The sequence below is a fragment of the Cynocephalus volans genome, chromosome 8 (genome assembly GCF_027409185.1).
Source record: "Cynocephalus volans isolate mCynVol1 chromosome 8, mCynVol1.pri, whole genome shotgun sequence".
NCBI lineage: Eukaryota > Metazoa > Chordata > Mammalia > Dermoptera > Cynocephalidae > Cynocephalus > Cynocephalus volans.
In genome coordinates this window covers 21,865,974-21,881,815 of record NC_084467.1, presented here as the reverse complement: position 1 = coordinate 21,881,815, position 15,842 = coordinate 21,865,974, and the positions used below count along the sequence as shown (strand labels likewise).

Here is a 15,842-nt window from a genome sequence, read left to right as displayed (position 1 = left end):
TCAGCAAGTGGAGTGCTCAGGTTTGACAAGAAAAACAGGAAGTGTTCAAATAACACTGTAAGTTAAAAACTATAAACCTGTGTTTATGGCACTGGTCTCAGATGAAGGAAAATCAAAATGTTCTCATTACAACAGAAAGGACAAAAGAGAAAAGCCTAACTACTGGACCTCAAAACCACTGACCCAAGAAAACATTTTTGAGTTTAAACCTTGGCTTAACTGCAGAATTCTAAACATTTTAGATCAATCTGCAATCCATGGCAACCCTTTTGCTACCTGCGACTTCAAGGGTAGTAAATATAAATTAGGCTGCCAGACCCCCCAGGCTGGTGATGCTTCTGTAACCTCAGCAGCTCTGGATTCAACCTGAGGGTCTGGGATACATGACTTTACATAAAAATGACCCTAGAAAGGAGAAAGGAAGGAGGAGGTAATGGAAAGCCTGGGAAAGAGCCAGGGCAGTCTATTTAAAAGGATATATGAAACCTTTCTCTACATTGAAATTGCTCTGAAGACAGGTCTTTATAGGATATTTCAACCCCACCCCAGTTTTAATAACACATGGTTAGGACCCCTGGAGACATTCTGAAAGACGATACTGCACATATGGAAAGTTTTTCTCCCTAATTCATTAGCTCCCCCATTACCCTTCCACCCCATTCCCACCCAATCCCACCCTTCTCCATGACCAAAAATATCAAATCAGTAAGGAAGGTGTGGGCTTCTTGCCCGGCCAAGCCTCTTTTGCATATTTCTTCTTCTTCGGTTCATTTACAGCTTCAGGGTTATAGACCACAGGGTTTGGTGTAGGGTTCATGTTCACTGCTGATGGAACAACAGGAGTCAAGTCCACATCAGGGGCAAGGTTCGGGTATGGCATGGGCAAGCCACCAATGAGTGCTGTCCCATGGATGCCATGCGGCTGGGAGCCTGCTTCACTGTGTGTGGGGGGCAGGCCCCCATAGAGTCCTCCGCTGAAGGCAAAGTTCTGCATGCGCCTGCTGCCTGACTCCTCCAGGCCCAGGGAACCAGGGCCCTCCACCCGCTTCTTCTGTGGTTTGCAATGAGGAGAGGAGAGAGAATGGAGAGAGGAAACAAGAGGTGAGGCACAAGAGTGGTTAGTTAGCTTTTTCTATTCCAGTCTTAGAAGAAGAGCCTTTGTGAAAGACCCCCAAATTCTAGCCTGTTCAATTTCCCAGACAACCTATTTCATGGTCCTGAAATCTCAGGGTTTGAAGGGACCTTATTGGTTACCCAACATGATGGCTCCCAAACACTGCTCGACAATAAAGGTTTCACCAAAACAGAATCTGAGTTGCATCCATAGTGTAGTTTGACACGTAAAGTAAACTTATCCAATTTAAATGACTATTCTTTAAGGCACACTGCTTCCTCTCTTATTTTGATGTTAAAATGCCTTTATAGGAAAAAATGGAAGTGATAATAGATGGTAATTGGTATTCAAATTTTTCTTTTTGGGGGAAAATAAAAAGTTGGTATCTCCATGATAGGAGCTCAACTTTTAAACATTAATCTGAGAGCAAAACAGCTGTATAGTAAAGAGAATAGTTACTAATTGTCTGGGTCTGGAGTGGGAGGTGACTGGCTGCAAAGGGACAAAGGGACTTTTTGGGTGATGGAAATCTTCTGTATCTTGCTTACGGTGGTGGTCACACAAATGTATTTTGTACTTTAATGACAACAGGATATTCCAAAGGAAGAACAAAACAAAACTACAAAAAAAGGAGAGAAAAGAGCTCAGGGGAAATATGACATGAATACTATGGAGTCCCACAGAAAAAATTTCACCTTCTACCTTTTCCACACCGGACTAAAGCCCATAAAAGATCCTCCTCACCCCTATACCCCTTCTGGATTAAACAAACACTAAGCAGGAACTGTGACATATCTTATCAATTTAGTCTTATATATTCTTAAGATTTTTAAAAAATTAAAACTGGCATCTCTATCCAGCATCTTCCAATCACTTTTTGAATACCCCTGTTAACAGGAACCTCAATACTTCAAGGGCAGTTTGTTTCCTTTCGGACAGTATCTAGCTATCAGTTAGCTCCAACACATGCTGAGCAATCAGAGAGCATCTCTATAACTTCCTCCCTCTTGGTCCCTCAACTTACCTGATCTTAAACCTAACTCAGATCTGTGCTGACCTTCCTATCTGTGCCATTCCTGTTCACAAAATCAAGGTATGACAAAAGCCACAGGTGCCATGCAGTACTGCAGTAATGTGTCTCCCTCACCTAACAGCTTACTTTGAGTCAGAAGGGAAAGGACAAAGAAAAAGAAAGGTGGACCTCTCTCTGCACCCTTCTGGAAGGAAAATTTACAGACTCACATCGCACATAATTTACATGTAACATCAAGCTGGCTGGTCACCTGCAACCTTTCTGTGGTACTCCAGGACTTCCTAGACATAGATCGGGTAAAAGTATTTCCACAGAATGAAAAATGGAAGTGTTTAAAATTAAGCACTCACTTAACACCCACCCACACATAAAACAGTGTTTTCAAACCCAGACTGTATGGCATTTCAAACACTGTCACAGTGTGCTTCCTACCTTGACTGGGACGACTGCAGTCTGCACCATGTTCCGGAAGCGGCCAACTGAGGGATCCACATCCTCTGCAAAAAGACATGAGGGCAGAGTTGGTTTGGGAGGAATAAGGGTACAGGGCTCACTGCAAACAAAACAATCATCACTCACATTAAAATCGTAAAATACAGCTAACACTTCAAGTGTTTACTATGTGCTAGGCAATGTGCTAAATCCTCACAACACTCTGAGGTAGGTACTCCCATAATAAACATTAACAAATTGAGGCATGGAGGAGTAAAGAGACCCTGCCGGAGAGGGGAGGAGCTATGACTTGTGTCCAAGTAGCCAGAAACAGTCCTGTGCTCTGAACCACTATGTGCTGCTTCCCCAAGTTCTTTCCCATTCCATACACTTCCCTCTTTTGAGGGGAGAGAAAAAGAGTAGACATTGTCAATCTCATCTTAGTGGTAACACAATGATATGTCAAGAGGTCACATACCACATTCATTGCTAATGCCTGTTCATTAGCAAATAACAGATTTAAGGACTCAGACCTCGTGCTTCAAACTTAATCTGGCCTTTTGACTTAGATAACTTGAACTATATATAATCAAGTCTTTTACGAAAGGATCTGTAGTCCCCTGTTTAGGGAGGGAGGGACAGCAGCTCCCTTTTCACAACTTACACATGCATTATTGTGCCCTATAAAGCTTCTAGCTTCATTTACTCTGCAGGGAGAAAGTACTAAGCCCATGTAAGGGACTTGCTTTTCAGTCACTCTCTCATGCCTCATTTACTGGATTGTCAGGCATGGAAATAAAGAGCAAGATACTGTCCCACCTTTGAGGTGTTCCCAGTTACAGAGGCAGACAGGCTACAACACAACAGAAGTTTTAAGAGAAGTGCAAAATGGTGTTCCTGGGGCACAGAGGGCTGGCTGGGCTGGCTCACCTACGATGCAGGAGTTTTCTTGCTGAAGGTTGAATATGTGGAACAGGCAGACACAGATGTATATCACTACTACAGTAAACTACTTCATGTCCCCTTTAGCTTAATATAGTGATAGAGAAGGAATTGTTTCCCTAATAGATGTTGTATATCTTATTTTAAATGCATTGAGATTGCTTACTATTAAAAAGAAACACTCCTGTGAATCCCTCTGGAAAACAAACAATCCCTGCTTAATTTGAATAATTAGGCCCCTAATTTATTTGTTTTAAATCTGGCTTTTCACATATTAGGATGCCTCTAAAGAATATACTCCAGTATTAGGTTCACTACCAATCTTTGTTCAGTGAATGAATGCATGGCTTCTATAAGGCAGAAGAGAGAGGAAAAGACATCCAGGCTCATCAGGAAGGAGACAAGGTCACTAAAAAGGTGGCTCAACCTTGTCTCTCACTGCCATGGAAGCTGGTTTTAACCATACTTTCTGCAAGGAGAGCTAAATGAAGCACAAGAGTGACTGCAGCCCAAGAGGAGTGGTGAGTGGCTGATGCGCCCCACTGATGTGAATGGTTGATGTGCGCTCAGGCCTGCAGACGAACGAACGGGGCCAAGCTGCTTGGGGGACTCTCCTATGCTGGCTCAGCGGTGCTCGGTGCACTCACCCTCTCCCCATTCTCGCCCTACAAGGAAAGGATACACTCGTTCCAGGAGGTCTGTGCTCCTGGAAAACCTACCAACAAACTCCTTGCTAACTCTACTGGTATAGGAAAGGTTGCATGGGTGAAAGGTAGGCGAGGATGGTGATAATGGCTAACATTTATGGAGGGCTTACTGAGCAATGAGCACTGATTTTAAGTATTTTTACATGTATTAACTCATTTAATCTTCCCATCAATCCTGTGAGGTGAGTAGTCTGCTAAGTCACTTGGCCAAGGTCACACAGATATAACAGGAGCCCAATAAATAAATATTAAATGATGGAACAAATTTACCAAAATTTAGTGGCCTTCCCTAAAAACTTCCATATAAACATCTTGCTGAAATTTCCAAACCAACTAACTATAAGTTCCTTACAGAGGCAAGTCTTCAATGCTATTAATGGTGGCAGAAGTTTCTCCAACCTTGGAGTTATCAGTCCTACTCAGAACCCCAAAAGGACAATGTCCCATTTTGAGGTAAAGACAACAAACACTTATATGACATAAGACATACTTCAATCAGAAGAGAATTACAACCTTGCTCTGTATGCTGTATTACACAGAGCCCTTCCTTTAGCCATTTCTTTCACATCGTAACTGAATAATGTTTGAGTGTTGACAATATTCTGTTAATAAATTGTACAAAAATATCTCCCCCTTGGGCCGAGCCGTGGTGCACTCGGTAGAGTGCTGCGCTGGGAGCGTGGCGACGCTCCTGCCCCGGGTTCGGATCCTATATAGAAATGACCTAGTGCACTCACTGGCTGAGTGCCGGTCATGAAAAAGACAAAAAAAAAAATCTCCCTCAATATAGCACCTCTTATCCTAAACCTTGTTGAGCAACCTCACAACCGACCTGTCAGTTGTGCACACTACTCTCTGAGACCACAGCTTCTTCCTCAGAAGAAACCAGGAAGATTCCTCACCTGGGTTGATGATCTCATCATCCTCACTGAAAGTCACCCGTGAGTTCTTCCTCTTCCTCTTTGGTCTCTGAATGTCCAGATTTCCCTCCTCAATGGTGAGGGTAGAAATCCTCTTGTTGTGGGCAGTGTTGAACTCTGTCAGGTTCTAGGCCAGGGTTCACATAGGAAAAACAAGAGTCAGTACAAAGGGAATTTGATGGAGAAGACACTACTAAATAAAAGGCAGGAAGGTATTAGGGGCTAACCTTGAACTCCCAAGGCAGAAAATGAGACTCTCTTCTGCATTTAGAGAAGATTCATATTGCCCTTAGACTGCTAATACTAACAAGTCTCATTTGAAAGAATGTGGAACATCCTCATTGACTAGTGGGGCAGTGATTCAAAAGGAGGAGAAGGGCTTGAGTAGAGAACAGGTCATCTGTACAAACACCCTTGATTTGAGCCTTTGTTTTTTGAAGAAAGGCTATCGTGTCTTTATGCTGAGAATTAAAAATGTAATTGGAAGGAAATCCTCTTTTAAAATTCTTAAGGATACTGCCACTGCACTTAGTTTTTGGCATTAATGTTTGTCACCCTCCCATCCTGCATCTGGCCCTGATTCTATTCACCATCAACCATCTCAATGATTAACTGGGTCTTAGCACTGCTACCTGCCTCTTCCCAATCCATTGGACTTATTCCTACCCAGTTGAAACCACCAGTTTTTAGATATTTCAACTGTCTTAAGAATGAAAGCCCAGAGAAAACTTAACTTACTGAACTAAAGACAAGGAGGCATGGAAGTAGCCTGGAGGGGAAATGGGCAAGAGTGACTGCTGGCAAGATCCCTAGCTATGGGGCCACTTCTTCAGAACAGAATGACTTGTGAATTGTAAGATTTCTATTATGCTTTTTTTCCTAAGGGCTGGGAAACTGCCTTGGTGTACAGGAATAGTAAATGCATGCGGGTGGTTAAGGACATGTTTGCATTTGGTCTATCTGAACGGACCAGTCACACCAGTGCGGTGAGACATATGAAGGACTACACCACAAAATTAAATTCTGTAAAATTCATGGCCTTTGGGGCAACCCAGGCTCATAAGAACAATAGCAGTCTGGTTCTATTATGAAGATTTCTGGGCTGCTGACACAGTACCCAAAAAAGCTACATAAATGAATGAAACTGTCAGTCTCTCTAAGCCAATGCTGTCCAATAGAACTTTCTGTAATGTTGGAAATGTTCTCTATCTGTGCTATCCAATATTATAGCCACTAACGGTATGTGACTATTAAATATTGAAATGTGGTTAGTGGCTACCATATTGGACAACATAGCTCTAAGCAGTCAGAGGGACAGAAAAATGTAACTCCCAGTCTTAGCTTCTAAGCCATTGGGTGGCCAATGGGTGGCCAATGAAGGTCCACAAAAAAACAAGGGGCGTCTAGTGGCTGGGAGACCCAATCTCCTCATTAGCCCTGGTTGTATATAACCAAATTCACACAATGTGACTCTCCAAGGTGTGTCACAGCTGGCCACACTACATTGCCAAAGACCCATTACTGAGCTCAAGAGAACCTCCTGCTGCTAAGTCACTAGCATTTCAATGAAAACAGAACAGCCACATATTGCAAAACCCAGGGTCCCAAAAGTTAAAACACTGACATAGACATGGAATTACATCAAGCTCAGTTTCCTCCTCTGGAAGGCCCAATAAACCCTTGAGTTCATCATCCTCTCCACCCATCTTCTCATCTCCTTTCACAGCCGATGGCAATGTCTGAGGCTTCTCACGCAGAGTGTATGCCCTTGTAGATGCACCAAATGAGACCGTGGAATCGATGGGAATTTGCTGAGGCTTGTGAGGTTCCAACCGAATGTGACCCAGGAAAGTGCCGTGAGCTGGGAATAACCAAATCAGAAATGTAAGTGGAGAAACCAAGAACAGCATGAATTTCAGAAGGAAGAACATTATCTTCAATTCTCTTATCATGTCAGCTCCTCTCAGCACATCAGTTTTGCTTTTTTATTTGTTCTTAACTTATTAAAAATGCCACTCAGGATTGTGGTCTAAATTAAGCAAAACAAACATTTTTTAAATGTCCTGTGTTGCTGCTCTGCTACATTAATGGGGCTAATCATGGCTTCTGCTTAAACTGGACCACGATTTATCATGGTCCTATAAATACTTGAATACTCACAGTCCCTAGTTCCTGGGTACTTTTTTGTTTTCTATACAGATGTCCCTTGACTTACAATGGGGTTATATCCTGATAATCCCACTGTAAGTTGAAAATATCGTAAGTCGAAAATGTATTTAAAGGACAAGATGGTCAAAGTGGTGGACTGCAAAAGTTGTAACTCACACACAGTGGCCATTACTGGCTTGTCGCCTTTGTGCTGGGCAATTATCTTGAGTTTCATCTCAAGAGTAATTGTGTTCCTCTTCTCACAAGAAGCAAGAGACAGACAGTTGTTTTGTAGACATGATGGGATGCAAAAACACAATATCCAAAAAATGCTGGCAACACAGTACACTGTAGAGCATTGGTTGCTTACCCGAGTGATCCTCGGCTGACTGGGGGTTGCAGCTCGCTGTCACTGCCCAGCATGCAAGAGTATCTTACGGCATATTGCTAGCCCAGGGAAAGATCAAAATCCAAAATTCAAAGTATGGTTTCTACTGAATGCGTATCACTTTTGCACCATCATAAAGTAGAACCATTGTAAGTCAGGGACCATCTCTATATACTTAATGCCTCCTCCAAAACAGTGGTCCCCAAACCCCTCTTCTCTCCAGTCAGTCATCAGATATTGCAGGAAAATAGGACAATCACAGCAATACAGAAGGGTTGATTTAAAAACCAAACATAAACTTTTTCCTTGATGAGCAATAAAACACCTTTTCCAAACTAAAGAACCCAAAGAACATTTTTGCATTGCCCAAAGGGAATATGTGAAATGGAGGGAGTTACTTACTACTGTTGAGATCTATCAGGAAAACTCTCTTCAGATGTTTGTGGTAGACCAGTGCAGCGTGGACCCGAGAGCAAGATTGGTGGTCAATGGTAAAGTCACACAAGTCAGGGTTTCTCCCAAATAAGTAATACTTCTTCTCATCAATAATCAGTTTCTAAATAAATATTAAATTAAATATTACTTAAATCTTGTTTCAACAGGATTTACTAAAAACTCTTCCAATCTAATAAGTAGAGGATCTTGAGTAGATAAAATTCCTTGCCAAGGAGAAAAAAAGTTTCCATTATTCTTCAATATAAGGAGCTCAGAATAATTTACTAAGATGGGGTGGAAGGCAATTAACCTCCCCAAACATAGTGCTCAATTGTCTAGTGTTAGTATGAAAATAACTATTCTTAATTCTATTAGCTGTAAGCTGCCCACCCCCAGGAGATGAACAATCTATCAAGAGCGGCAGTAACCTGTCTTCTGGAAATTTAATGTTTTGTTGGTTCTTAATTTTAGGTCATTCAGGAAAGAAGAAGCACAAAGCTTGTCTATAAAGTAATAAGACTGTTTTTCAGCAAATATACCTTCAAATAAAGATTATCACTTGTTTGGAAAAGGAATAAGGTACAAATACCTATCTATATTCTAATCATGCTACCATAGCTCCAAAGTAATTTTGGAACTTTAACTGGAATTACAATAGACAATGTTGTATGAGCCTCTAAACCCAACTTCATTGTCTCATTTCACCTAGGCCACAAAACATATTATCCACAGTTAATGCTAAATGGGTATTTATTATGTCCAAATAGGAAAGATCTGTCAGGTTTGGGGGAGGGAGCTGTGGATTAACATTTATTGAAGGACTGTTATTGCTAGGCATTTAAAACACTGTTTCATCTAATCCTCAAAACAACTCTGAAGCAAGTATCATCTCTATTGTTAAGGATAAAAGAATAGCATCAGAGAGATGAAGTCAGTCATCTAAGGTGGCCTGGCTAATTAAGTGGCAGAGCTATGATTTAAACTTAGATGTGACTGACTTGCAATGCTAACATTCTAAACAATGTGCTATGTATGGGTCTTGAACAATTCTAAGAGAAGAGCTCCAAAATATTTTCAGCTGCTGCTGTGGTGCTAGAAAAAAACTATATAATGCCCCAGTATAATAGCAGAAGAGGGGATTTCATGAACCAGCAAACTGTTATTAAGGGGCTGGCTGCTTAACTTGGTTGGTTAGAGCACCGCCTTATAACACCAAGGTGAGGGGCTCGAATCCCCTTACCAGCCAGCTGCCAAAAAAAAAAAAAAAAGAAGGAACAAAATAAAGCATAGTTTATTTAACAAAAAAAAAAAATTTAGGGTTGGCTGGTTAGCTCACTTGGTTACAGTGTGGTGCTGATAACAACAAGGTCACAGGTCTGGACCCCCATACTGGACAGTTGCCAGAAAAAAAAATTGTGGGGGGAGAAGGGGATGACATAAGTCTTAACTTTTTATTTTGCCAAATAAGGACATTAAAAAAAAATTGTCATGGATTAGTATCATCATCATCATTGTCATTATTTTATAAAAGAAAGGTCATTTTATCAGCAAATGAGTGGAACAGCAAGGATAAAGGACTGTATTAGTCCATTTTTGTTGCTTATAACAAAATTCACGGAACTGGATAATTTATAAGAAAATGAAATTTATTTGCATACAGTTTCTGAGGCTGGGAAGTCCAAAGTCCATCTGGTGGTGGCGACAATGACCCAAGGATCTCAAATTAAAAGATGGTGGAAGCAGAGATAGCAGAGAGACAGACTCTCCTCTTCTTTTATAGCTCTCACAACCACATCCCTGACCACTATTTTTAATCCATTCATTACTGCACGGTCCTAAAACCCAATTCTCTTCAAGGCTCCACCTTACAATTACCATAATAGGAGTTCCCACCCTGTTAACAGTCACAAGAGGGGCTAAGTTTCTAATACATAAAACTTGGGGGACACAATTCAAGCTTCAGTGAGTTTTGGGGATACATAATTCAATCCACCACAAGGACCATTCTTTGAGCTGAATTTAGCTTTAAGAAAAACTCACTACACCGTCCCTATATTTCTTTTAATCCTGGATCAATAAAGCCTTTGCCACAGATTGGTTATAAACTGGACTGTCATAGATGAAACACAGTAGATGACTTATTGCTAACACTGCTTCCAATTTTAGCAGTCTAGGCCACTGCTAGTGGTCTAGTAATCTACTTGAAGAGTAACCATCATTTAGATATGTTGTGTTTTTCCTTTAAAAACAAGGTCTTATTAAGCTCTTGTTCACATTTCACACTATACTCCTAAAATTCCTAAGAAAAGACAGCACTTATTTTTTCCTTAAACAATTGCTTACTCAGTTTCTTACAAAGCTGAGTAGAGAAGTACAGTCGAGTTAGTACCAGTCTGGGGATCAAGAGGCTTGTATTTCATTCCTGGCTAAGTCCTTGAACTCACAGTGAGCTACTATTCTCCTCTATGCTTTAGTGTTCCCCTTTCAAAACCAAAAAATATATCTCCTGCAAACACACCTCATGCAAACAGACCTTTAGCACTGATGAGAGTAACACCTGCTGAGCACATATGTGCCACACACTGTGCTATGAATTTTATGTTATATCATTTCATTCCCACAACCACCGTATGAGGTGGGCAGGTACTAGTCTTCCTATTTTAAAAGAAGACAAAACTAAGGCATAGAGAAATTAATTAGCATACTCAAGTATATGGGTTGGGTTAGAAATTAAGATTTGTCTGACTTTGGAGTCTAAGCTTTTTTAGCCACTATACTAAATATTTTCTTCTTTCTACTTACATCAAAAGACACACCATGTGGCAAGGAATGTTTTAAGGAATGAATAAGTACTGTGGGTTACACTCTTATTTTTTCTTTCAAGCTTAGCCTTAAGGTTCAAGTGAACTTGGATATATGGGTCACCTCTGGGAAACCCTGTCCAGCAGTGCCCATCTGCTGCTGGCAGAGCTCGTTCCAGGCCCATACCATTATGGAGCACAAAGACTTAACAACTGTCACTCCTATGTCTGCCTTGACCCAAATTTTAAGACTTGGATTAAAAATAAGACATTGCTTTAGAATTAAAAGAGAGCTCTGAAATTTCAACATCCTGTTCTCTTCAGGTAATATCTATTCGGGCTAAATCTCACTGCATCTGTCATTCATGTTTATATGCACACAGATTATGTTCTCACAAATTTAAATTTGTAAGCCATGGTGTTCACAGATTGGCTTCAAGGAACATATAAGACCACGAGTTCTTGGGTTGCAATATAACAATGGCCAAATTTCTATGATTCTTGGGTGCCAAAGATGTACCAGACATTTAGGAATTTGTTTGAAGGGAAAAAACGAGAAAGGGCCCCCAAGTTAAATGTACACATTCACCTTTAAAGGCATACCAATTACAGAAATGTTAAAATGTAAGGAATTTTAACAGAAAATAGTATGTCTTAGAATCAAGGAAATGTGTTAATTCTTAGATAATGTATTTCTTCTGTCCAAGTATATGAAATAATGGACTGGTCTTTTAATTGTCACTAAAGCCCTAACTTCTTGACTAGTTATGGCCAGTACCACTATCCAGTGTGCCTTTGAGTTATAACTCAGAGTGTGTCTTTACACGCTGGGCTTAAAAGACTCATGGCTTTTGTTTTAATATTGCACTTCTTAAACCCAGCTATCACAACACATCACAAGCCTCTGACACAAGGCTAGGATATAGATAGCTCGGTTAGTATCAAGTGCTGATCAAGTTTAAGTCATGAAAAATAAGCACATTTCAGGGCTATTTCTTACGGTGATATCTAAGGATTTTGTAACCTGACAACTGTGTGGCAGGCAACTTGGCACACCTAACAGCACTGAAAGACAGAGATCATTATTGGCTAATGGAAATCAGTAATCAGAGGGGTATTTGACAAATTAGAGTGCTTTGAAAATATAAACTATTTCACAAAGAAATGTGTTACCATCAAGGCTAGGCCTCCTTGTCTATTTCTTCCTGCTGCAAACAAAAGACTTACTAAACTCTAGTAACAAAGTAGATTCCTATGTCTTCAAGCTTCATGTTATTTAGCAACAAATATTTTGTATCTGTGGAACAATCTATAGTGAAAAAAGGTCTTACAGATATTTCAGCTAAATTATTTAATTGAATAATCTTAATGTTTTGATATTTACAATAGAAGAACACAGGACAAAGGGGCTCTAGGTGACTGGTAGACGACATGATGAATTAATAACAGAATTCATTATGACTCATTCGTGCCTTAATTCTTTGCAAAATATCTGGTTATCTCTACGATATCCTTCAAGTCACAACATATTTACAGATCATCCTTCAGAAGATCTCAGATAGCTTTTTAAGCTGGCAACTGTGGAATTGCAATATTTTTCTTATATATACCAAAGAAAAACAACTGTACTTGGGGTTGGCCAGTTAGCTTAGTTGGTTAGAGCATGGTGTTCAAGGGTTTGGATCCCTATATGGGTCAGCCACCAAAAAAACCCACAAAAAACCCAAAAAAACTGTACTCAATCTCCATTCTTAGTAAATAAATAATACTGTAAGGAGTTTTAAAAACTTATACAATCTAATAGCTAATCAAAACTTATGTTCCCTTGAAGTTCTATGTGGTTTTCACTCTACAGACTTGTATGAAATCTGGAATTCTGCTAAACTTTTCCTTTACAGTACTTATTTCTATTATAATTTTGTAATTTTTGCGTGATTCTGTCTCTCCCACTGGATGACTTGAGGACAGAAACCGTGTTTGTTTTGCTCACTGTTGTACTCCCTATGCTCAGCACGGTAACTGACACATAGTAAATACTCAATAAATGTTTTGGATGAATGGGGCTGGCCAGTTAGCTCAGTTGATCAGAGTGTGGTGCTGATGACACCAAAGCCCAGGTTTGATCCCTGTACCAGCCAGCCACACACACACACACAGACCCTTACTAAATGTTTTGAATGAATGACTAAATGTTGCCAGCATTCCACTCTCTTTTTGAGCAAGTGTGTCAGTTTACCATACTTCTTTGAAAGGGGTTGGGCCTGAATCTCATAAAAGCAACTAAAAAGTTAAACTTAATCTGTATCATTCACTTTCTTCTTCAGTTATTGCATACCTTGTGAGTTCCACACAATTCCATGTACTCAGAAAATTACCAAGTTAGAGGGCTTCCAGTCTGACTGGTGACAATACTTTCACGACCTATTAAAACCCTTCATTTACGGCTGGCTAGATAGCTCAGTTGGTTAGAGCCTGGTGTCATAACACCAAGGTCAAGGGTTCAGTTCCCCATGCCAGCCAGTCGCCAAAAAAACAAAAACAAAAAACCCTTCATTTGGCAGGTGAGAGAAGTCACAAAAAACTGAATGTCTGCGGGTGATATGAGCTTTGAATGTGTTACATCACCATGTGCTTTTAATAGAAATTCAGGATGAACGAAAGTAGCATTGCTGGAAAACAAAGCACAGGAGAGGGGGTGGAAAAGTGAGTCACTGGCAAAAATCTTTATCATGGTGGGAAAAAAAGGGAAGACATGTATTTCCATACCTCAATTAGTTTGTCTCCTTTGACTACATCCAGATGTAAGCCAGGTGGGGGCTTACCTGCCCTGAAAAATAAGAGTGAAAAAAGCATTTTCAGGATGAGTTCATAAATGCTACTTACAATAATTGTCCCATTCAACATTGCAGCTCTCTTACCAGCCTATACTTAGTTCATGTTCAAGCAAAAATGTCATCTGTTTCACTGTTATTACAGCTCCTTTCTACGTTTGACACTTACTTCCCCAGTGATTCAACTGCTCTAAAACAGATTTTGGTGGATCTGTATTTAGAGCAGCACCAAAGAAACCTATATTTTAATACTGGATATTCATTTCGGAGAGAAAGCAGCATAGAGAGTGCAAGTACTATAGCTGTGCTAGTCTGGTCATCTGGAGTTTGAACTTAAGATTTGCCACTACCCTAATATCATACAAAGGTAGAATAAATCAGTTGTTTTGGGCTGAACAAGATTAGTCTCACTACAGGATAAACAGAAGGTACTGTCCTGAGCTCTGAGACCAAATCAGAGGTGCATAATTAGGGAACTAGGACAATTCAAAATCATGCCCATGAAACCAGGTACCAAATGAATACAAGAGTTATCCTTGAACAGGTCTTTCTACAACAGCATGATTAAGGGAACTTTTCTGTATACTCCTACAGCCATACCACTCAAGGAGGATACACATATGTCAAAGCATCCAACACTGTACCTGGTACATACCAGGCCCTGAGGAAATGGTGAGTGATTTCAAACACTCTCTTCTAACTGTTTGCTATCCTGGTCCAAATTTTGAAATCAGTGCAGTGCGGGACCAAAACAGACAAAGAATTTGTAAACCGAAGCAACTGAGTGTTACAAAAGTGCGGAAGGATCCAGAAAACAGCCACACATTCACTTGCTTCCCGGATTTGCTCACTTGATGTTTGAAGAAAGTACAACGTTGCCAGAGTCCCTACATTTGCACATGAAAAATGTATCCTTGTCTATCTAACTGAAGATGCAACACTGTAATCTCACAATCCTGCCCCAACCCCTCTATGGTAGTTGCTAAAAAAGACAGTAAACTGGAAAAAAGCCCATTTGTCCGGGAAACAAGGAAAGGAATGTTACATCCCAAACATACTTTCTGAACTCCTACTATGTGCCTGTTTCAGGCCTCGGAGCTGAGAATACAAAGATGCATCAGTCTTTGCCCTTGAGAATCCCAACATAACGGGAGACAGAGACGAGTAATACAATATACCGTGATGCACTACAGCAAAAAAGCTCTAACCACGATGTGTCTCCTTGCAAGGAAATTCATCTTGTACCCTACCCAAAGACTAAATTAAATTATTCTTTTATTCCCAAGAACTTTCGAAGGGATGAAAAGGGTTCACTCCAACAACTACTGATGCCACTTGTGCCGGGCTTCGCGCTGGTCTCCGAGAACACGCGGATAGGTCAGCACCGCCCCTGGCTTCAGGGAGCTCCCAGTCTGCGGGAGACAGACAAGCACCGCACGGCGGATGCAGCAACGACAGAAGGATGCTGGCTCTTGCGCGCTCGGGACGTACAGCAAGAGCAGTACACAAGAGCACCAGACACTCAAGAGTTGGCGGTAAGTTCGGGGCCAAGGCCGCGAAGCGCCCCAGCGACCAACTGATCGTCCAAGGGGCTGCCTAAGTGAGCGCCTCTGAGTCCCCAACCCCGGGTTTCCTCAGTTTCTGGGCCCGAGATCCAGGCTCCCGGTTCCTCCAAACGTCGCCCGGCCCGGCGCGGCGGAGTTTTCCCTCAACCACTCCAGGGTTTCTGAGCCGTTCGGCTCGCCGCAAAAAAAAGAGCCACCCTTCCAGTGCAGGCTAGCTTCGGCCAGGCCACTTCAGCCCTGGCCGCCCCACCACTCACCAAGTCGGGCAGTCGAACAGCGGGAGGCTGGAGCCGGAGTTCGCGGCTGCCGCCATCTTGCGTCTCCCCCTCCCATTTGGCGGGCCCTAAGCACGCCGGGAAACTGGAAGACCGAGAGGGGCGGGGTGGTATCCCAGCAGCCTGTGCGAACGCACGCTCACGCACGCACGCACGCGGGGTGGTTCTTCTAGTGGCCGTGGGGACTGAGGTCCGATTTTGTAGGCTGGTTTAGTGTGTGAGTTGGCCTTCTGTGGAATAGTCTCCGGAGG

The 15,842-nt window shown here is 41.5% G+C and overlaps 1 protein-coding gene and 1 non-coding gene across 2 annotated transcripts; both read right to left on the bottom strand.

Annotated features, from left to right (window-relative positions):
• Window positions 1–686: 686 nt before the first annotated feature.
• On the bottom strand, window positions 687–15,641 carry PPP1R8 (protein phosphatase 1 regulatory subunit 8). Its single transcript, XM_063106231.1, has 7 exons — window positions 15,574–15,641; window positions 13,687–13,747; window positions 8,087–8,240; window positions 6,789–7,009; window positions 5,131–5,275; window positions 2,580–2,644; window positions 687–1,051 (listed from the first exon to the last, which is right to left on the bottom strand). The coding sequence occupies exons 1-7, from the start codon at window positions 15,627–15,629 to the stop codon at window positions 698–700; spliced, it is 1,056 nt and encodes a 351-aa protein (XP_062962301.1). The 5' UTR covers window positions 15,630–15,641; the 3' UTR covers window positions 687–697.
• Window positions 11,706–11,871, bottom strand: LOC134385399 (small Cajal body-specific RNA 1). Its single transcript, XR_010024374.1, has one exon. It is a non-coding gene; the product is annotated as a small Cajal body-specific RNA 1 (non-coding RNA).
• Window positions 15,642–15,842: the final 201 nt, after the last annotated feature.